This window comes from Natator depressus, chromosome 6 (assembly GCF_965152275.1).
Source record: "Natator depressus isolate rNatDep1 chromosome 6, rNatDep2.hap1, whole genome shotgun sequence".
In the NCBI taxonomy this organism is placed as follows: domain Eukaryota; kingdom Metazoa; phylum Chordata; order Testudines; family Cheloniidae; genus Natator; species Natator depressus.
Genome location: NC_134239.1, coordinates 10,939,269 through 10,961,483, shown reverse-complemented (window position 1 = coordinate 10,961,483; position 22,215 = coordinate 10,939,269). Strand labels below are relative to the sequence as shown.

Sequence of the window (22,215 nt, the reverse complement as noted above, 5' to 3'; positions counted from 1 at the left end):
TTGTTGACCCCTTCCAAGAACTCTAATAGATTAGTAAGACCTGATTTCCCTTTACAGAAACCATGTTGACTTTTGCCCAACAATTTATGTTCTTCTACATGTCTGACAATTTTCTTTTTATTATTGTTTCAACTAATTTGCCCAGTACTGACGTTAGACTTACCGGTCTGTAATTGCCGGGATCACCTCTAGAGCCCTTTTTAAATATTGGTGTTACATTAGCTATCTTCCAGTCATTGGGTACAGAAGCTCATTTAAAGGACAGGTTACAAACCATAGTTAATAGTTCCGCAATTTCACATTTGAGTTCTTTCAGAACTCTTGGGTGAATGCCATTTGGTCCCGGTGACTTGTTACTGTTCAGTTTATCAATTAATTCCAAAACCTCCTCTAGTGACACTTCAATCTGTGACAATTTCCTCAGATTTGTCACCTACAAAAGACAGCTCAGGTTTGGGAATCTCCCTAACGTCCTCAGCCGTGAAGACTGAAGCAAAGAATTCATTTAGTTTCTCCTCAATGACTTTATCGTCTTTAAGTGCTCCTTTTGTATCTCGATCGTCCAAGGGGCCCCACTGGTTGTTTAGCAGGCTTCCTGCTTCTGATGGACTTACAAAACATTTTGTTATTACCTATTGAGTTTTTGGCTAGCTTTTCTTCAAACTCCTTTTTGGCTTTTCTTATTACATTTTTACACTTAATTTGGCAGTATTTATGCTCCCTTCTATTTACCACAAAAGGATTTGACGTCCGCTTTTTAAAAGATGCCTTTTTATCTCTCACTGTTTCTTAAGGCTCTTTTTTAGTTCTTTTACTGTGTTTTTTAATTTGGGGTATACATTTAAGTTGGGCCTCTATTATGGTGTCTTTGAAAAGTGTCCATGCAGCTTGCGGGGATTTCACTCTATTCACTGTACCTTTTAATTTCTAATTAACTAACCCCCTCATTTTTGTATAGTTCCCCTTTCTGAAATTAAATGCTATAGTGTTGGGCTGTTGACGTGTTCTTCCCATCACAGGAATGTTAAATGTTATTATATTATTTTGGAACACCTATCTGTCTCTGTCCTCTTTCCTTGCACTACACTGGAAGGAGGATGAGACCAACATCACCAGCTGCTTCCACAGCGATAGACGCTGATACCAGGTACAAGATCCTGCGTCCTGTGAAGGGGGAACATATAGGTTTACAATGGTTTTCATTTTTCCCTGTAACACCTCGGCATGGTCTGGTCTGACCCAGAGAATTCAAAAAGGCTGCAGCCCATGAGCCCAGCTGGCAGGACGCAGCTACGTACCCTTCCCTTGATGGCCACCTCAGTGGATGCTTTGGTCAAGACCATGCTCCGGCACTGCTCAGTGAGGTTGGCCAGGTTGGTGTTGATATCAGGGTTGGGTCCCCCTGCTGCAAAGGACAGAGATGGAGCGTCACAAGGGAGGCACAGCTGGGACCCCACTTGAGGGCAGTCCTGACTCCCAGCCCTCACTGCTTTAACCCACCACGATCCACTACCCTCCCAGAGCCAGGAATAGAAACAAGGTGACCCCCCTGCTGTAACCCACTATCCAATTGCAGAGGTAGCGATGAGACCCAGGCATCCTGGGGCTCCTGGTGACCCTCCCTGCCCCAAATTACCTGTTCCAGGGCCCTTCCCCTCTTCAGCCACCGTTAGCTGTTATCTTAGGCCGCCTGAACCACAGAGACTGGGCTGCCCCCTCTTATGCGAAACATCTGCGAGAGATGGGGAGAGACTCAGCCACCGTAGGGGAGGTGCTGTGAAACAAAAGAAAGGTCCAGTGGAGAAAGGATGAGAAGGGGAGACTCTACCCCTCAGACCAGCATCCTCTCCTCCAGCAGCCAAGAAGGATGCTGGCCTTGGGTTAACAGAGGTTAGGGGGTGCTGTGGTTAGAGGTAACAGGGTCAGTGCTAGTGGGCAAGGCTGGGCTGGCAGGGCTCTGTAGCCACAGCCTCTGGCTGGGCCCTGTCAAGTCCTGGGAGGCTGGGAAGTCTCTGTAATGCCCCCTCTAGCTGCAGCGGGGCCTGTGGGGCACGGGGAAGCTGGCAGGGCTCCGTAGCACTCCCTCTGGCTGGGGCTGTGTCACGCACAAGATCCTTCCCTTCCTCCCCCCCACGATAGCATTGCGGGTAAAGCGCTGCAGCATGGCGAGCTTCTGGAAGAGCTGGCTGCACTCGGTGTCCCGCAGGCCCTTGATGTGCTTCACCTTGGACCATTTGTTGTGACGGGCTGGGGGGGCACCTGAGGTGCGCAGGGCCCGGCACAATGAACGGGGGGCAGGGGCAGCTGCTTCAGTGCCAGCACCGAGGCCAGAACATGGCATCTGATGGGGCACCTGCCCTCCCCGGGGCGCTGGGAAGGGACATGGGTGTGATCCCCTGGAAGTAACACACACACCAACATCACACAGCCAGACCCTTGTCTTACTGTGACACACACACACTCCACAGTCACGTTGTGATCTGTAAACCACTCACATCACACAGCCTTCCTGTACCACTCAGACCCACACCCCAGACCCAGCCTGGGGGGGATCTCCTCAAATACACACACCAACCTCACACAGCCTAGCAACAGGAGAGTGGGTTTGTGTGGGGGGGAGGTGAAGAGAAAACCTGGATTTGTGCTGGAAATGGCCTAACTTGATTATCATACACATTGTCAGGAGAGTGATCACTTTAGATAAGCTATTACCAGCAGGAGAGTGGGGTGGGGGGAGGTATTTTTTCATGCTTTCTGTGTATAAAAAGATCTGCTACACTTTCCACAGTATGCAGCCGATGAAGTGAGCTCTAGCTCACGAAAGCTTATGCTGAAATAAATCGGTTAGTCTCTAAGGTGCCACACGTCCTCCTTTTCTTTTTGCGAATACAGACTAACATGGCTCTTACTCTGAAATCTAGCAACAACCACCACCCACCTGCCCTGCTCCCAGCTCCCCACGGCACAGCGGGGCCCCGCGCACAGCCCAGGGGCGGGGACCGGGCTGCCCCGTTACGGGCTCCTGCCGCCCGGGGAACACGTGCCGCGAGCGCCCCCAGCGGCCAGACTCGGGACCCAGGCGTCCGGGGGCGGGGGGCTGGGCCGGAGGGTCGCTGCGCTGGGGCCTCCCCCGGCTGCTGGAGCTGGCGGCGCAGGCGCTGGGGCCGGGAGGCGGCCCCGGGGAGGCACCAGCCGCGGGGCGGGAAGTCGCTGCCCGGGCGGAGGAAGCGGCCGGGGCCGGAGCCGAGCCCGGCGATGGCTGCAGCGGGGCCGGCGCAGGTAGGACGCGGGGCGGGGACTCCCCGGCCGGGCACTGGCTGGTCCCGGCTGGGGCCGAGGGGGGCCGGGTCCCTCCCGCGCTAGTGACCCCGGGGCTGGGGGCTGCCGCAGCCGGAGCGCTGGGGCCGGGGAGCGGCGCTGGGGGCCCCGGGCCGGGCGGACACGCGGAGCCGGGCCGAGGAGCCCCGAGGCGGCCGAGCCGGGGCCGGGAGCGGGGCCGAGCACAGGCCTGGGGCGGAGGCGGGGACTCCGGCCGGGGGAGGAGCCTGGTCCCTGCCCTGGGATTCGGGCCCTTCCCAGCGCCCCGCCCCAGAGCCCCCTGGGGAGCCGAGGGCGACTCCTGTCCCCGGCCAGCAGGGCCCGAGTCCCCGGGGGGCTGTGCGGGGGGGTCTCCCTGGGTCACAGCTGCTGGGCTGGGGGTTCCCCGGGGGCCGCTGCCCTCGAACCCGCGTCCCCTGCTGAGAGCCCGGGCTGGGGCTGGGGCTGGAGCGGAGGGTGCTGAGTGTGTAACGCTTGTGCCAGCAGCTGCGGGTGGCGTTTGAGGACGTGGCTCTGTATTTCAGCCGGGAGGAGTGGGAGCTCTTGTCCCGGCCAGAGAAGCAGCTGTACCGGGACCAGATGCTGAGGAATTACCGGGCCCTCGTTTCCTTGGGTAAGGACCAATTTATCTCTACTCATAGCTGTCCAATGTCTGTGTTCCCTTGATGCCACCCCTGGCATGTGCCACCCCATGGCTGAGTAGTGTCAAATGACAGCCTCTTTCAGTTCGGCTTCCTGTTGAAGAACTCAGGGCTACAGAGCCTGGGGCTAATCTTAGTTGTAACTTGTTTACTTGCATTACCTACCTCACCTCAGTCGTGGTACAGGGCTGGTTCCAAACAGCACATGAGCAAATAAGGGAGGAAGAAAACTCTTCTTCTGCTTGTTACAGCTCCCCACCTCCCCAAAAAGAATGAACATCATAAACTTAACAACCGTGCAGTTGACCAATACTTGCATCCTAAGCAAAAGAACTGATAAGTCTGTGTAACGGTGACACCTGGTGACACCTGCCGTGTCTAAGTCCCCAAAGCAAATTGAGACGGGTCATAGACATTGCTGCTTCAGAGTATGAACTGTACTTGCCTGTTGGGAGACAGGAAGAAATTTCCTCTAAGGAAGGTTTATTTCATTACTCTCCTGCTTGGGATCTCCTGCGCTTTCCTCTCAAGCGTCATCCGAGATTGGGGCCCCATCATGCCAGGTGCTGTGCAGACACACCTTGACTGAGATCGGGGTCCTGTTGTGCTGTTTAGCTATTAGCACTCAAGAAAGAGAACTCGGAGTCATGGTGGATAGTTCTCTGAAAACATCCACTCAATGTGCAGCGGCAGTCAAAAAAGCAAACAGAATGTTGGGAATCATTAAGAAAGGGATAGATAATAAGACAGAAAATATCATTTTACCGCTCTATAAATCCATGGGACGCCCATATCTTCAATACTATATGCAGATGTGGTCGCCCCATCTCAAAAAAGATATATTAGTATTGGAAAAGGATCAGAAAAAGGCAACAAAAATGATTAGGGGTATGGAACGGCTTCCGTATGAGCAGAGATTAATAAGACTGGGACTTTTCAACTTGGAAACGAGACAGCTAAGGGGAGACTGAGGTCTATAAAATCATGACTGGTAGAGAAAGTAGGTAAGGAAGTGTTGTTTACTACTTCTCATAACACAAGAACTAGGGGTCACAAAATCAAATGAGTAGGCAGCAGGTTTAAAACAAATAAAAGGAAGTATTTCTTCACACAATGCACAGTCAACCTGTGGAAGTCCTTGTCAGAGACTGTTGTGGAGACCAAGACGATAACGGGGTTCAAAAAAGAAGCAGATACATTCATGGAGGATAGGTCCATCAATGGCTATTAGCCAGGATGGGCAGGGATGGTGTCCTTCGCCTCTGTTTGCCAGAAGCTGTGAATGTGAATTCAGGAAATGGATCACTTGATGATTACCTGTTCTGTTCATTCCTTTTGGAGCACCTGGCACTGGCCACTGTCAGAAGCCAGGATACTGGGCTAGATGGACCTTTGGTCTGACCCAGTAGGGCCATTGTTTGGTCTGTACCAACATATAAATGAGTCCCTGTCCCCAAAACTTCAGTAATGAAACTGATTCTTTCCCCCCAAACAGGCTATTCAGGTTCCACACCAGATTTAATCCACAGAATTGAGATAGAGGAGGCAGAGCTCTGGATCCGGGATGTCGAGGACTCCAGGGAAAGCTCGGGGCCTGAGAGCCCCTCCCAAGGTGAGTCATCATAACCCAGTCTATGGCGGTTCAATGACAAGACGGGACACAGCTTTTAGCAAGCAAGCGGCTGGTCTGCTAACAGGCTTCTGCCTGTCAGCTTTCCACCTTCCCCTTTATTCTCTCTCTCCCCCCGCGCATTACATTCTCCAACAGATAAAAGGAATACACTGGCTTTGTTTAACATTCTTATTTACCAATTTCTATCTACCGCGTTCCTTGCTCTCGGGCCTTGAGCCCAGTCCTGAGAGGCTTCCCACGGTTCATGTCATTTGGGCGAGATTCCAAGGTTGATGCCCTTGAGAGGAGCTGTGTGTGCACAGATCCAGCACAACACTCCGGGTGTGCCCTGAATGTTGCCAAGCATATGAACCTTGTATGAATCCTACACCCAGTCCCTTCTGATTTACATACCTGCTAGCGGAGGGCTCCTTCATGTAGAAGGCAAAGGCCAAGTGAGATGCACTGGCTGGGAGCAGAAGGGAACAAATGGAGACTGGGAATTAGGGGCCAGTGTTTATCTGGAGGGGAATGAACCACTGGGAGAGCTCCTCACTGGAAGCCTGTCAGTGGAAATGGGGTGTGACTTTCTCAAAGCTTTGTTCTTGTTGAGCCAGGAGGTAGGAATCACGGGGAGGAGATTCTTTGGCTGGGATAGGCAGGAAGCCAGGCTGGATGGGCACAATGAGCCTGTCTGGCCTTGATATCTGAATCCTGGAAATCTTAGAAACATAGAATTAGAAGGCACCTCAGTAAGTCATCTAGTCCAGTCAGTCCCCTGCACTGAAGCAGGACTAAGTATTATGGAGTCCATGCCTGACATGGTCTTAAAAACTTCCCATGATGGAGATTTCACAACCTCTCCAGGTAATTTGTTCCACTGCTTAACTACCCTTACAGTTTGGAAGTTTTTCCTAATGTCCAACCTAAATCTCCCTTGCTGCAATTTAAGCCCATTACTTCTTGTCCTGGCCACAGTGGATAAGAACAACAATTTATCACGCTTCTCTTTGTAACAACCTTTTATGTTCTTGAAGATTGTTATCAAACCCTTTCTCCCCCTCCCCCGCCCCCGGCCGTCTTCCCTTCTCCAGACTAAACAAACCCAATTTTTTTCAATCTTACCTCGTAGGTCATGTTTTCTAGACCTTTAGTAATTCTTGTTGCTCTCCTCTGACCCTGTCCAGCTTGTCTACATCGTTTCTGAAGTGTGAGGCCCAGAACTGGACACAGTATTCCAGTTGAGGATTCACTTTGTTGACTCACTTAGTTTGTGATCCACTATAACCTCCAATGGTTTTCTGCAGTACTCCTTCCTAGGCAATCATTTCAATTCCGACCATTTCTCCATTTTGTCAAGATCATTTTAAATTCTAGTCCTGTCCTCTAAAGGGCTTGCAACCCCTCCCCAGCTTTGAATCATCCATAAACTTTATGAGTGCACTCTCCATGCCATTGTCTAAATCATTAATGAAGATACGGAATAGAACCGGACCCAGGACAGATCCCTTTGGGATCCCACTCAAGATACCCTTTCAGCTCATTAGAGAACGATAAGAACCACTCTCTCAGTGCAGTTTTGCAACCAGTTGCGAACCCACCTTACAGTAGCTTTGCCTCGGCTATATTTCTCTAGTTTATTTATGGGAAGGTCATGTAAGACAGTATCAAAAGCCTCACTAAATTTGAGATGTGACATCTACTGCGTCCGCCCAGTCCAAAGCTTGTTACCCGTCAAAGAAGGATGTTAGGTTAGTTTGACATAATTTGTTATTGACAAATCCATGCTGACTGCTAGTTATTACTTTATGTCCTTCTAGGTGCTCACAAATAGAATGTTTGATTACTTGGTCTATAACTCCCTAAGCCAAAGGCCTTAGCCTAAGAACAGGGCCTCAGACTGTCACAGTAAGAGAAGGCCCTTACACTGGCAGACAGTGATTTTGATTCTTTCTTTTATACCTCTAACTAGCCAAGTGGTAAAAATACACCTAAATTCTTAGAGTATAGGCCTTTACAGACAGGCCTGAATATCTATATCCTAACAGTGATGAACTTGGAAGAGATGTGGGGTGATGGATGTGATGGGTTGGATCACAGAAACCCCCTTGGGGTTGCCAACTGATGTGCCAAGGCTACTTCTGAACCTGCTTTCCCTGCCCTGGCAGCTTGGGACTTCAGTGCCCTGCCTGGTTTGAGCCAGACCCGCTAGCCTGCTGCAAACCCAGACCCAGGTCTGAACCACGCCCCCTAACAGCTGTAGGCTTAAACTGAAAGCAGCTTAAGAAGTGTTCCTGTCAAGATTCCATACCACCATTAATGGTCCACACTTTGCATAATTACAATAGGCCCTCAGAGTTATATATTATATTTCTAGTTTCAGATACAAGAATGAGACAGTCATACAAATAGGATAAACACATTCAGTAGATTATAAGCTTTGTAATGATACCTTACAATGAGACCTTTTGCATGAAGCATGCCTCAGTTACATTATAGTCACACTCATTAGCATATTTTTATAAAATCATATAGAGTGCAATGTCACAGTGGATTTGAGAGACGCTGAGGGAAAGAGAGAGGTCTCTGTGGTGGGGGAGCATATGGGGACTGCATTTCCCTAGTGGGTAGGACTTTGCAGCAGGATTCAAAACATCTTATTTTGGTTCTAGAAGTGAGTCACTGTAACTCCCCCATGCCTCAGTTACCCCACCTGTGTAACGGAGAGGGCACTGGGGCTGTGAGGATAAAATATGTGTGTGTCAGTGGATCTGGCACTGGGGGGCAGACAAGCACCTGGGTAGAAAGACACTCCTACTGGTCCATAGACCACAACACCTTCTTCTAGGCTTTCTGCACCTCAGAAAATCATACCGAGGCAGGGGCGTCCGAGAGATTTTTCAGACGGGCTTCATGCCTCTGCCCCTCCTGACTCAAGTTGTGTGCGCTGGTGTTCTCTGGCCCTGGGCACCTGCATCCAGACATAGCTCAGACAGGCAAAAACCTGCTTGCAGCCTGGGAGAACATCCCCAAGTCACTGGCCCTTGGCAGAGAAGGCGCTGTCCTCTCCAGGTTCCCACCCCACCCCCTCTCTGCCACTTCACATCACACGTGACCTCTCAGACTGGAGAAACATGTCCCCGGCGAGCAAGAAGAAAGCTGGGAATGACTCAGGGCAGGATCAGTCATGTACGATGAGTGCGGAGGACGCCATTTTGTAGAGCAGGTCTCCAGTATTTGCAGCGTTTCACTGTAATGCTCTAAAACTGCCCCACGTGCCAGGCAGCTGCTGCTGGGGGCACGAACGCACATGGGAGCCAGAGGAAATTATCCTGTGTAGCACGACTTGGAGTATCCTGGTGTATGGGCTGGGTGTGAGGGAGAGGGGGTGGGATGGCCTTTGTCACATCCCCCTTTCCTCCTGCTCTCTCAGTGGCACAAAATCATTGTCACTTACATTGCTTCAGTGTCAATGCTTAGCACAGCCCTCAGCCTTAACATGGTCTGTGACAGTCTGTAGATCAAAGGCCTGCTGGGTGGCAGCCGTTCACCCCTTCCAGCTCAGCAGTGTCACTGATTGTCTTGTGACACAATAGAGACCTGTTTTTCAGGTTACATCACACAAGAGTCCAGGCCCTGCACCCCTCTTCCTGGGATTCACTGAGACTCTCAGCCAGCCAGTAAAACCGAAGGTTTATTGGACAACAGGAACACAGTCCAAAACAGAGCTTGTGGGGACACCCAGGACCCCTCAGTGAAGTCCTTCTGGGGGAGCAGGGAGCTTAGACCCCAGCCCTGGGGTTCCCTGTGTTCCTCCACCCAGCCCCAAACTGAAACTAAACCCACCGAGCAGGTTCCCTGCTGCAGCCTCCATCCACATTCCTGGGCAGAGGTGTTACCTCCCCCTCCCCCTCCTGGCTCAGGTGACAGGCTCTCAGGTCTCCCGTCCCCAGGGCACATTCCCAGGTCAACACTCCCCCCTCCCTGCTGCGTCACATCGTCACATCTCTCCCCCCTTCGAGACTGAACTGAGCGGGGTCACTGTGACCAGTGACCTGGGGAAGTTCGGGGCCCCCTCTCCGGGACAGCGCATCCGCTATCAGGTTGGCACTTCCCTTCACGTGGACCACGTCCATGTCGTAATCCTGCAGGAGCAGGCTCCACCTCACGAGCTTGGCATTGGCTCCTTTCATCTGGTGCAGCCAGGTCAGGGGAGAGTGGTCGGTGTAGACGGTGAAGTGTCGCCCGAAGAGATAGGGCTCTAGTTTCTTGAGGGCCCACACCATGGCCAGGCACTCCTTCTCGATGGCCGCGTAGTGTTGCTCCCGGGGTAGCAACTTCTTGCTCAGGTACACGATGGGGTGTCTCTCCCCCTTTTCATCCTCCTGCATTAACACCGCCCCCAGTCCCGTGTCGGAGGCGTCGGTGAACACCACAAAGGGCTTGTCAAAGTCTGGGTTTGCTAGAACTGGGCCACTGACCAGAGCCTCCTTCAGCGCCCGGAAAGCCTCCTGGCACTGCTCGGTCCAGACCACCTTGTCTGGCTTCCCCTTCTTGCATAGCTCAGTGATGGGGGTGGCTATGGCGCTAAAGTGGGGCACAAATCTTCGGTAGTATCCTGCCATCCCAATAAAGGCTTGGACCTGCTTTTTGGTGTGGGGAGCGGGCCAGTCTCTGATCACCTCCACCTTGGCCGGTTCCGGCTTTAGGCGGCCGCTCCCCACCCGATGGCCCAGGTAAGATACTTCAGCCATCCCCACCTTGCACTTCTCCGCTTTGACAGTCAGCCCAGCCCCCTGGAGTCGGTCCAGCACTTGTCTAACCTGGGACACGTGGTCCTCCCAGGTCTGGCTAAAGACACAGATGTCGTCAATATACGCCACGGCAAAACTCTCCATCCCCCTCAGGAGCTGGTCCACCAGGCGCTGGAAGGTAGCCGGCGCTCCCTTGAGGCCGAAAGGCAGGGTCAGAAACTCATAGAGCCCCAGAGGGGTGATAAAGGCCGATTTCAGCCGGGCATCTGCATCCAGCGGCACTTGCCAGTAGCCCTTTGTAAGGTCTATGGTGGTAAGGTACCGAGCTCCTCCCAGCTTGTCTAGGAGCTCGTCCGGCCTGGGCATGGGGTAGGCATCCGATACAGTGATGGCATTGAGCTTCCGATAGTCCACACAGAACCGGACTGACCCATCCTTTTTGGGGACCAGCACCACCGGCGAGGCCCAAGGGCTGGCCGATGGCTGGATCACCCCCAAAGCCAGCATGTCCCGGACCTCTCTTTCCAGGTCCTGAGCAGTTTTCCCTGTGACTCGGAAGGGGGAGCATCTTATCGGCGGGTGCGACCCTGTCTGCACCCGGTGGACAGTCAGATTAGTGCGTCCAGGCTGGTTGGAAAACAGCTGTCGGTACGGATGCAGCACCCCCCTGACCTCAGCTTGCTGGGCAGGGGTGAGCTGATCCGAGAGGGGGATTGTTTCCAGGGGGGAACCAGCTCTGGTCCCAGGGAATAGATCTACTAAAGGGTCATCTCCCTGCTCCTCCCACTGACCACACACAGCTAACACCACATTCCCCCTGGCATAATATGGCTTCATCATATTCACATGGTACACCCGGCGGTGGTGGGCCCGGTTCGACAGCTCCACCACATAGTTTACCTCATTGAGCTGCTTGACGACCTTGAACGGGCCCTCCCAGGCGGCCTGTAGTTTGTTCTTTCTCACGGGGATGAGAACCATCACCTGATCCCCGGTGGCGTAGGCACGGGCCCGCGCCGTGCGGTCATACCAGACCTTCTGCTTCCTCTGGGCTCTGGCCAGATTCTCCCTGGCCAGGCCCATGAGTTCAGCCAGTCTCTCTCGGAAGGTCAGGACATACTCCACCACTGACTCTCCATCGGGAGTGGCCTTCCCCTCCCACTCGTCTCTCATCAGGTCCAGGGGGCCCCTCACCCTCCTTCCATATAACAGTTCGAAAGGCGAAAATCCGGTAGACTCCTGGGGCACCTCCCTGTACGCGAACAGCAGGTGAGGTAAGTACTTGTCCCAATCCTGCGGGTGCTGGTTCATAAAGGTTTTCAGCATCATCTTTAGCGTCCCGTTAAACCTCTCCACCAGCCCATTGGACTGGGGGTGATACGCTGAGGCCCAGTCATGCCGGACCCCACATTTCTCCCACAAGCACCGGAGCAGGGCCGACATGAAGTTGGAGCCTTGGTCTGTCAAGACTTCCCTGGGGAACCCCACTCGGCTGAAAATGGTCAGGAGCGCATCTGCCACGGTGTCTGCTTCAATGGAAGCTAAGGGCACTGCCTCGGGGTAGCGGGTGGCGAAATCTACCACCACCAGAATGTATTTCTTCCCCGACCGGGTCGTCTTGCTGAGAGGCCCCACGATGTCCATGGCCACCTTCTGGAAAGGCTCCTCTATGATGGGCAAAGGTCTCAACGCCGCTTTCCCCTTGTCCCGGGCCTTCCCCACCCTCTGACAGGGGTCACAGGATCGGCAATACTGCCGGACGGTGGTAAAGACCCCGGGCCAGTAAAAGTTCTGTAGCAACCTCTGCCGGGTGCGCCGGATTCCCTGGTGCCCTGCGAGGGGGATGTCATGGGCCAGGGACAGGAGCTTGCGGCGGTACTTCTGGGGGACCACCAGCTGCCTCCTGATCCCACAGGACTCCCCTTCCCCTGGGGGAGCCCATTCTCGGTACAGGAACCCCTTCTCCCACAGGAACCTCTCCTGGCAGCCTCTCCTCATGGTCCGTCCCTCACTGAGGTCGGCCAGGTCCCTGAGCTTCTGCAAGGAGGGATCTTTCCTCAACTCGGCCTGGAACTCAGCGGCTGGGGAAGGGATGGGGCCCGGTTCCCCCTCCGTGGCCAGGTCTGAGGCCGCAGCCTCTCTGAGCCGTGCCCCTCGGCGCTCCCTCCCCACCCGAGTAGGGTCTCGCGCCTCCAGTGTGGTACCCTCCCCAGGGTCAGGTCGCAGTGCCCCTCGCCGGCTCTGGCTACGGGTCACAACCAGGGCGGTCTGGGGGTCGCTTGGCCAGTCCTCTAGGTCTCCCCCCATCAAAACTTCAGTGGGCAAATGGTGGTGTACCCCCACATCCTTGGGGCCCTCCTTGGTCCCCCATTTCAGGTGTACCCTTGCCACGGGCACCTTAAATGGGGTCCCGCCCACCCCCGTCAGGGTCAGGTAGGTGTTGGGCACCACCCGATCTGGGGCCACCACCTCGGGCCGGGCCAGCGTCACCTCCGCGCCCGTATCCCAGTATCCATTGACCTTCCTCCCATCCACCTCCAGGGGAACAAGGCACTCTCTCCGGAGGGACAGCCCCGCACCCACCCTGTAAACCGAGCACCCTGAGTCCAGAGCCTCCAGCCCTCTGGCGGGGCTGGCTGGGGGTACTCTTCCCTCCTGAGCAGGTGGCAAACTGGTAGCCCCCCTTTCCTGGGTCGCCTGCCCCTCGTCCAGCTGAGTCCCTACCCAGTTAACCCTGGGTAGGTTGGGTCTGCTCAGTTTGTCCCTGAGCCCGGGGCACTGGGCCCGTACGTGGCCTCTCTGGCCACAGTGATAGCAGCTCAGGTCACGTTGGTCCCCTCGAACGGGTCGGAGGGGCCCGACACCAGGCGTTCCCCTTTGGAGGGGGTTCTCCCTATTTCCCCGCTGGGAGGCCCCATGGTGACTCTCTCTCTGCATCGGGGGGGGCCTGTTCTTTTGGGACTCCTCCCGGCTACCCCCTGACCGACTGTTCACAAACTCGTCGGCCAGCTGCCCTGCATGCTGGGGGTTCGCGAGCTTTTTGTCCACCAGCCACAGCCTCAGGTCGGAAGGGCACTGTTCATACAGGTGCTCCAGTACAAACAGGTCAAGCAGGTCCTCTTTAGTTTGGGCCCCCGCTGTCCACTTGCAGGCATATCCCTGCATCCTGTTGACCAGTTGTAGGTAGGTGACCTCAGACGTTTTACGCTGACTCCGGAACCTTCTCCGGTACATCTCGGGGGTCAGCCCAAACTCACGGAGCAGGGCCTGTTTGAACAGTTCATAGTCCCCTGCCTCTGCCCCTGTCATCCGGCTGTAGACCTCCACGGCTTTGGGGTCCAGTAAGGGGGTGAGGAACTGGAGCCTGTCTGCAGGGTCAACCCTGTGCAGCTCGCAGGCATTCTCAAAGGCCGTCAGGAAGCTATCTATGTCCTCCCCCTCCTTCCGCTGGGCCAGGAAGCACTTATCAAAGCTCCTTGCAGTCTTGGGTCCCCCCTCACTCACCGCAGCCGGGGCCCCACTGCTCCTCAGCCTGGCCAGCTCCAGTTCATGCTGTCTTTGTTTCTCCTTCTCCTGCTGCTCATGTTGACGCTCCCTCTCCTTCTCCTGACGCTCCCTCTCCTTCTCCTGACGTTCCCTCTCCTTCTCCTCCTGCTCATGTTGACGTTGTTTCTCCTTCTCCTCCTGCTCATGTTGACGTTGTTTCTCCTCATGTTGACGTTGTTTTTCATGATCCTCCAGCTCCCTCATTTTCCTCTCCCTCTCCCATTCCAGCCGCATCCGCTCCAGGGATGGGGAGCTCCGCTGGGAGGATCCCCTGCTGGCTGCTGGGGTCAGGGGGCCCTCGGTATTCGCTGGGCTTCCCACAACCCCTCCCCCAGGCATAGGTAGGAAGGGTCTCGGGGTGTCCTGGGCAGCAGTCTGACCCCTCCCAGCCTGGTCAGGGCCCACGCTGCGTCCGCCGGGCGGCTTCCCTCAGGGACAGGGATCGGGTCATCCAAGCGATCCCTCTCCTCCAGCTGGGCAATCAGCTGTTCCTTGGTGGACCTCCCGACACGCAGCCCCCTCTGCCTGCACAGCTCCACCAGGTCGCTCTTAAGGCGTTTAGCGTACATCTCCCGGCTGGCCACCTGCAGGCCGGGCAGCTGTCCACGGTTTCCAGGAAAAGCCCCTAGTGTGCCAGTCCTTCTTGAGGTCACCACCTCTTTGCCAGGGTCGAGCTGCAGACTCCTCCGCCCCTGGGACCGCTCGCTGCAATCCCCTGGGGAACCCTGTTACTGCAAAAGTCCTTCTCTCTGGTGACACACTCCCAGGGGTTAACCGCCCCCTGAAACCGTCTCTCTCTGAATCTTCAGCACGCCTGGTCCCCGTCAATCCCCCTTCGTTTTACTGTTCCCCAGTCACTTACTGCAGGAAGCGCCATTCACGGGGTGCAGTAGATCCCACCGCTGCCACCAGTTGTCACGGAGTGTGGGGGAGTCCAGGCCCTGCACCCCTCTTCCTGGGATTCACTGAGACTCTCAGCCAGCCAGTAAAACCGAAGGTTTATTGGACAACAGGAACACAGTCCAAAACAGAGCTTGTGGGGACACCCAGGACCCCTCAGTGAAGTCCTTCTGGGGGAGCAGGGAGCTTAGACCCCAGCCCTGGGGTTCCCTGTGTTCCTCCACCCAGCCCCAAACTGAAACTAAACCCACCGAGCAGGTTCCCTGCTGCAGCCTCCATCCACATTCCTGGGCAGAGGTGTTACCTCCCCCTCCCCCTCCTGGCTCAGGTGACAGGCTCTCAGGTCTCCCGTCCCCAGGGCACATTCCCAGGTCAACACTCCCCCCTCCCTGCTGCGTCACATCGTCACAGCAGCGTTTCACTGTAATGCTCTAAAACTGCCCCACGTGCCAGGCAGCTGCTGCTGGGGGCACGAACGCACATGGGAGCCAGAGGAAATTATCCTGTGTAGCACGACTTGGAGTATCCTGGTGTATGGGCTGGGTGTGAGGGAGAGGGGGTGGGATGGCCTTTGTCACATCCCCCTTTCCTCCTGCTCTCTCAGTGGCACAAAATCATTGTCACTTACATTGCTTCAGTGTCAATGCTTAGCACAGCCCTCAGCCTTAACATGGTCTGTGACAGTCTGTAGATCAAAGGCCTGCTGGGTGGCAGCCGTTCACCCCTTCCAGCTCAGCAGTGTCACTGATTGTCTTGTGACACAATAGAGACCTGTTTTTCAGGTTACATCACACAAACCCTGAGTGACTGGTCATCCCCTCAAACCTCCCCCCAACCCTCTTGAGGTTTTAGTTTAGTTTTGCACAAAGAGTGAAACAGGCTCAGGGTAGATGACATCTTTAGAAGGAATTCCTTGAAAAGGACTCACTCCTGCACAGGAATAAGCTACGCTGATGTGAGCAGCTTTATACCAGTCTCAATGTGTCCACGAGGGGATTGTAGATCCTAAACTGGTTTCAAACTAATATAGTTTAAACAGAGCAAATACTGGGGAACAAGAGACGTACTGTCGCCTGTTTTACAGCACAGAACCAGCAACGTGTAAATAAACCCCTCTGATGGAAATAAAACCAAAATCAGTGAAAACAAAACCCGGATCCTGTGTGTTAGCACTTAGTTCTGGATGAGGGCCCCGTTGTGCCAGACGCTGCCTGTATCCTGGGCAGGCTACAATTTAAGCATCGAACAAGACCCAAGAGGTGCATGGCGCACGTGGGAGCAGGTGCTAGGTGCTGCACAAACAGCATAGGGTAGAACCACCCTGAGTCAGGCTGCAGATTTGTGTCAGCATTTCCTATCGGAAATTACGGACCAGTTGTAGTAAATTTAGTAAAAGTCACAGGTCACTAAATGTACTGTGACCGCTCCATGATTTTTCACAAAACCTGCCCTCCTCCTCGCCCTGCCCAGGAACCCTCCAATACTGCAACCCTAACCGCAGGCTGATGCAGAGGCGTTGAGGCAGGCTGGAGAAGATATGAGTGGCAAGTCCATTCACTGAACTTTGCCCCACCTCCCCCACCATCATGACTGGGGGCGGGGGCAAATCTGAGCGGCACTGTAAGTCCGCAGGCCAGGTCTCAGTACCCAGAGCGAGGCTTTGGGTCCAGCCCTGTGGGACAGGAGCCACCATTGCTGGGTGAGGCACCCATCCAAAAAACAGTCACAGACAAATGGGGAAATCGCTCCATCCTTGAAATTTTTCCTTCCTTGACAAACCTGTAGCCTTAACTATGAGCTAACACTGGGATTGCCTCTGCTCTCTCCAGCAGGGCTCGGGATACTGGGGGGACCGAGGACACCGTCTGAGTGTGGGGAGAGCGCGGCAGGAACGCAGGATCCCACAGCCCACAAAAGGATCCATGCACAGGACGCAGTCCGTCCCCCGAATAAACTCAGCCAGAGACTCCCCATGGGCCGGTGTCCCTATCGCTGCGCTGACTGTGGCAAGAGCTTCAGACAGTCCTCAATCCTGAGAACACACTGGTTTACGCACACTGGGGAGCGGCCGCACCACTGCTCTGACTGCGGGAAGAGCTTTGCACAGAGCTCACACCTGAGAGCACACCAGCGCACGCACACCGGGGAGCGACCGTACCACTGCTCTGACTGCGGGAAGAGCTTTGCACAGAGCTCATACCTGAGAAGACACCAGCGCACGCACACCGGGGAGCGACCGTACCACTGTGCTGACTGCGGGAAGAGGTTTTCACGGAGCTCACTCCTGAGAAGACACCAGCGCACGCACACCGGGGAGCGACCGCACCGCTGTGCTGACTGCGGGAAGAGGTTTTCATGGAGCTCACTCCTGAGAAGACACCAGAGCACGCACACCGGGGAGCGACCGCACCGCTGTGCTGACTGCGGGAAGAGGTTTTCACGGAGCTCACACCTGAGAAGACACCAGAGCACGCACACCAGGGAGCGACCACACCACTGTGCTGACTGCGGGAAGAGGTTTTCACGGAGCTCACACCTGAGAAGACACCAGAGCACGCACACCAGGGAGCGACCACACCACTGTGCTGACTGCGGGAAGAGGTTTTCACGGAGCTCACACCTGAGAAGACACCACAGCACGCACACCGGGGAGCGACCACACCGCTGTGCTGACTGTGGGAAGGGCTTTGCACGGAGCTCAAGCCTGAGAAGACACCAGCGCACACATCAGGGCGCAGCCGCATCATTGTAACGATTCTAGTAAGAACTTCAACAGAACCAGTGCACTGATCAAGCACCAGTGCACGCACACTGCCGGGGAGGACATTCCGATGCATTGGCTGAAGCAGGAACTTTGCTCGGGTCTCCTCCTTGCTATCACATCGGTTCATTCACAGCCGAGAGTGGCCAAACAGCTGTGCTGTCTGGGGCAAGCACTTTGCTAGATTGGCCAACCTCTCAGCACCCGGTCATGCACCCCAATGCCCTTCTGCCACCTGCAGGGCCTCAAGGGCTTCTGGCAGTCAGTGGGCCTGACACAGCTCCAGCAGATGCAGGTCAGGACATAGTCCTGTCCCCAGGATGCCCAGCAGAGAGATGGGGGGAAGGGGGACAGGGAAGGGGACTTGGCTTAGCAGTGTGTGGAAGAGCAGACAGGTGGAGTGTATTTAGAGCAGATGGTCACAGCCTACTGCATTAGATGGGATCCAACCCGGTCTCTCTCTTTCTGTCCCACACTCACTCCCCCTCTCCCCCTCCACCCGTCTCAATGGGACCAAGCTAGGAACTTCCCCCACACACCTACCTTGGTTCCAGCCAGAGGATTACTCTTGGATGACATCTAGAGGTGGGATTTGCAGTCCTGTCTCAGCATGGATTGGGCTGAAGGGCAGGACAACCTAGTGCAGGGGTGGGCAAACTTTTTGGCCCGAGGGCCACATCAGGGTGCAAAGCTGTATGGAGGGCTGGGTAGGGAAGGCTGTGCCTCCCTAAACAGCCGGGCCCCCACCCCTGAGGGCCCCTCTCAGAACCCCCGACCCATCCAATGCCCCCTGCTCCTTGTCCCCTGACCGCCTCCTCCCGGGACCCCCCGCCCCAACCGCCCTCCCCGGGACTCCACCCCCTATCCAACCCCCGCTGCTCCCTGTCCCCTGACTGCACTGACCCCATCCACACCCCCAGCCCCTCACAGGCTCCCCAGGACTCCCATGCCTGTCCAACCCCCCTACCCCGTTCCTCCCGCCCCCCCCGAACCTCCGCCCCATCCAACCCCCCTGCTCCCTGCCCCCTTACCATGCCGCTCAGAGCTGCAGGACTAGCAGCCGCACCGCCCGGCCGGAGCCAGCCATGCTGCCCATGCAGCTGCAGGGGAAGGGGGACAGCGGGGGAGGGGCCGGGGGCTCAAGGGCCGGGCAGGACGGTCCCGCTGGCCAGATGTGGCTCACAGGCTGTAGTCTGCCCACCTCTGACCGAGTGTGTGTGATTGAAAAAAGACTGAGGAACTGCTCATGCCGTCTATTCTAAATAGAAATGTAACAAAGAAGAATTATGTACCTAATGTGTAACAGAGGGCTGTCTAACCCAGTGTTTCTTTCCTATTAAAGAAGCTGATGCATTCACACAGCATGTGGAGAAGCCAGTGTAAACAGTGTAACCAATCAAAATGTTCTCGGGCCCAACTGCCCATGAGGCCTGATGAACTGTGTGACTGGCAGGCGCACAGAGAGAGTTTCCCATTACTCCTGGAGGAATTCAACGCCTAAAAATTCTCCAAACAAAATTTTAAAATTCTGCATATTCTGTTTGTCCAAATAACACAATATAATCACACTGGTTTCAATTATTTTGGTAATTTATTTCAAATGTCGGCAAGTATGTCTGTAACAATACAAAAAAGATTCAGTACTTGTGGCACCTTAGAGACCCACAAATTTATTTGAGCATAAGCATAAAGTGGGCTGTAGCCCACGAAAGCTTATGCTCTCATAAATTTGTTAGTCTCTACGGTGCCACAAGTCCTCCTTTTCTTTTTGCGGCTGCAGACTAACACGGCTGCTACTCTGAAAAAAGATTCCGTTAGTGTTTTTTGACAAATAGATTCTTTACTAGGCATATTAACACAGAACTTTGAGTAAGAAGTCGTGTAAACTACCATACAGAACCATGCCCCTCAGAAGCAGTGCAAAGGCTTGAGGGACTCAGGGGTAATGGAGAAGCTCAGGGAAAGGGAAGTAATTGCCAGGAAGGAGCCTGGGAGTGAAGCAGGAGGGTTATTGGGTGTCTTCCCCCCCCCGCCAGCCCTTCTGAATCGCACCTGGAGCTGCAGCTAGCAAGAGATGTCAAGAGTAACAAGAAGGGTTTCTTCAGGTATGTTGGCAACAAGAAGAAAGCCAAGGAAAGTGTGGGCCCCTTACTGAATGAGGGAGGCAACCTAGTGACAGAGGATGTGGAAAAAGCTAATGTACTCAATGCTTTTTTTGCCTCTGTTTTCACTAACAAGGTCAGCTCCCAGACTGCTGCGCTGGGCATCACAGAATGGGGAAGAGATGGCCAGCCCTCTGTGGAGATAGAGGTGGTTAGGGACTATTTAGAAAAGCTGGACGTGCACAAGTCCATGGGGCCGGACAAGTTGCATCCGAGAGTGCTGAAGGAATTGGCGGCTGTGATTGCAGAGCCCTTGGCCATTATCTTTGAAAACTCGTGGCGAACGGGGGAAGTCCCGGATGACTGGAAAAAGGCTAATGTAGTGCCAATCTTTAAAAAAGGGAAGAAGGAGGATCCTGGGAACTACAGGCCAGTCAGCCTCACCTCAGTCCCTGGAAAAATCATGGAGCAGGTCCTCAAAGAATCAATCCTGAAGCACTTACATGAGAGGAAAGTGATCAGGAACAGTCAGCATGGATTCACCAAGGGAAGGTCATGCCTGACTAATCTAATCGCCTTTTATGATGAGATTACTGGTTCTGTGGATGAAGGGAAAGCAGTGGATGTATTGTTTCTTGACTTTAGCAAAGCTTTTGACACGGTCTCCCACAGTATTCTTGTCAGCAAGTTAAGGAAGTATGGGCTGGATGAATGCACTATAAGGTGGGTAGAAAGCTGGCTAGATTGTCGGGCTCAACGGGTAGTGATCAATGGCTCCATGTCTAGTTGGCAGCCGGTGTCAAGTGGAGTGCCCCAGGGGTCGGTCCTGGGGCCGGTTTTGTTCAATATCTTCATAAATGATCTGGAGGATGGTGTGGATTGCACTCTCAGCAAATTTGCGGATGATACTAAACTGGGAGGAGTGGTAGATACGCTGGAGGGGAGGGATAGGATACAGAAGGACCTAGACAAATTGGAGGATTGGGCCAAAAGAAATCTGATGAGGTTCAATAAGGATAAGTGCAGGGTCCTGCACTTAGGATGGAAGAATCCAATGCACCGCTACAGACTAGGGACCGAATGGCTAGGCAGCAGTTCTGCGGAAAAGGACCTAGGGGTGACAGTGGACGAGAAGCTGGATATGAGTCAGCAGTGTGCCCTTGTTGCCAAGAAGGCCAATGGCATATTGGGATGTATAAGTAGGGGCATAGCGAGCAGATCGAGGGACGTGATCGTTCCCCTCTATTCGACACTGGTGAGGCCTCATCTGGAGTACTGTGTCCAGTTTTGGGCCCCACACTACAAGAAGGATGTGGATAAATTGGAGAGAGTCCAGCGAAGGGCAACAAAAATGATTAGGGGTCTAGAGCACATGACTTATGAGGAGAGGCTGAGGGAGCTGGGATTGTTTAGTCTGCAGAAGAGAAGAATGAGGGGGGATTTGATAGCTGCTTTCAACTACCTGAAAGGGGGTTCCAAAGAGGATGGCTCTAGACTGTTCTCAATGGTAGCAGATGACAGAACGAGGAGTAATGGTCTCAAGTTGCAATGGGGGAGGTTTAGATTGGATATTAGGAAAAACTTTTTCACTAAGAGGGTGGTGAAACACTGGAATGCGTTACCTAGGGAGGTGGTAGAATCTCCTTCCTTAGAGGTTTTTAAGGTCAGGCTTGACAAAGCCCTGGCTGGGATGATTTAACTGGGAATTGGTCCTGCTTCGAGCAGGGGGTTGGACTAGATGACCTTCTGGGGTCCCTTCCAACCCTGATATTCTATGATTCTGTGAACCCCAGTCTATGTGACCTTACAGAAGTCCTGTGTGCCCTGCTCTGTCTGTGTCCCCCCCTCATCTTGCATGTTTCCTCACAGGTTGCTGTGAGGAATGCCACTTCTGCTATGGCTGTGAGTTGGCTATCCTCTATTCTGGCACCACAATAGCTCCTGGTGGGCAAAAGGTGTAACTGCAGCGCCTCTCTGACAAAATGTATTTTCTGCAGAGGAAAAAAAAATCTGCGGGGGACATGAATTCTGCGCCTGTGCAATGGTGCACAATTTCCCCAGGCCTATACAGGAGACCATTGTGATCATTTAGCCTGAGCGCCTGTATAACACAGGCCAAAGAACTTCCCTGAGTTAATACCTGTTTGAACTAGAGCAGAGCTTTGATTTTTTTAAAATCTAAACTTGACTTAAAAATTGCCAGAGATGGAGAATCCACCAGGATGCTTCGGAAATGATAAATTGTACATGCATGGTTAAAAGTAGGGAAAGAGGTTTGGTTTTATTTTACCATCTGCCTGTTTAGAAGAGCCTGAAGTTGCCACTTCCCCCTCCGACAGCTCACACTGCAAATGAATTCTCTTTTGTAAAAACAACTTATGCACACGAGGGAGGGAAATGGTTGTGGATGTTCTCCGAGGGAGAGTCAAACAGCACAATGCCTCTTGCAGGGGAGCAGCCATTGCACCAGATGTGCAAAGGTGGGCTGAAGGCAGCAGTAGCCGGCTGCACAGTGTGGGCTTCATCCCCCTAGGGCACCAGCTGCTTTTTCCCTTCCATGAAAGTCTGTCTGATGCTTTGA

At 54.0% G+C, this 22,215-nt stretch overlaps 1 protein-coding gene across 1 annotated transcript in view; it reads left to right on the top strand.

Moving 5' to 3' along the window:
- The first annotated feature begins 2,283 nt into the window (after window positions 1-2,283).
- LOC141989678 (uncharacterized) overlaps window positions 2,284-22,215 on the top strand; it is a 41,823-nt gene continuing 21,891 nt past the window's right edge. Inside the window, 5 exon segments of the mRNA XM_074956612.1 lie at window positions 2,284-2,402; window positions 2,954-3,279; window positions 3,875-3,931; window positions 5,455-5,571; window positions 16,601-17,520. Of these exon segments, the coding sequence (XP_074812713.1) occupies window positions 2,284-2,402; window positions 2,954-3,279; window positions 3,875-3,931; window positions 5,455-5,571; window positions 16,601-17,520 (1,539 nt within the window).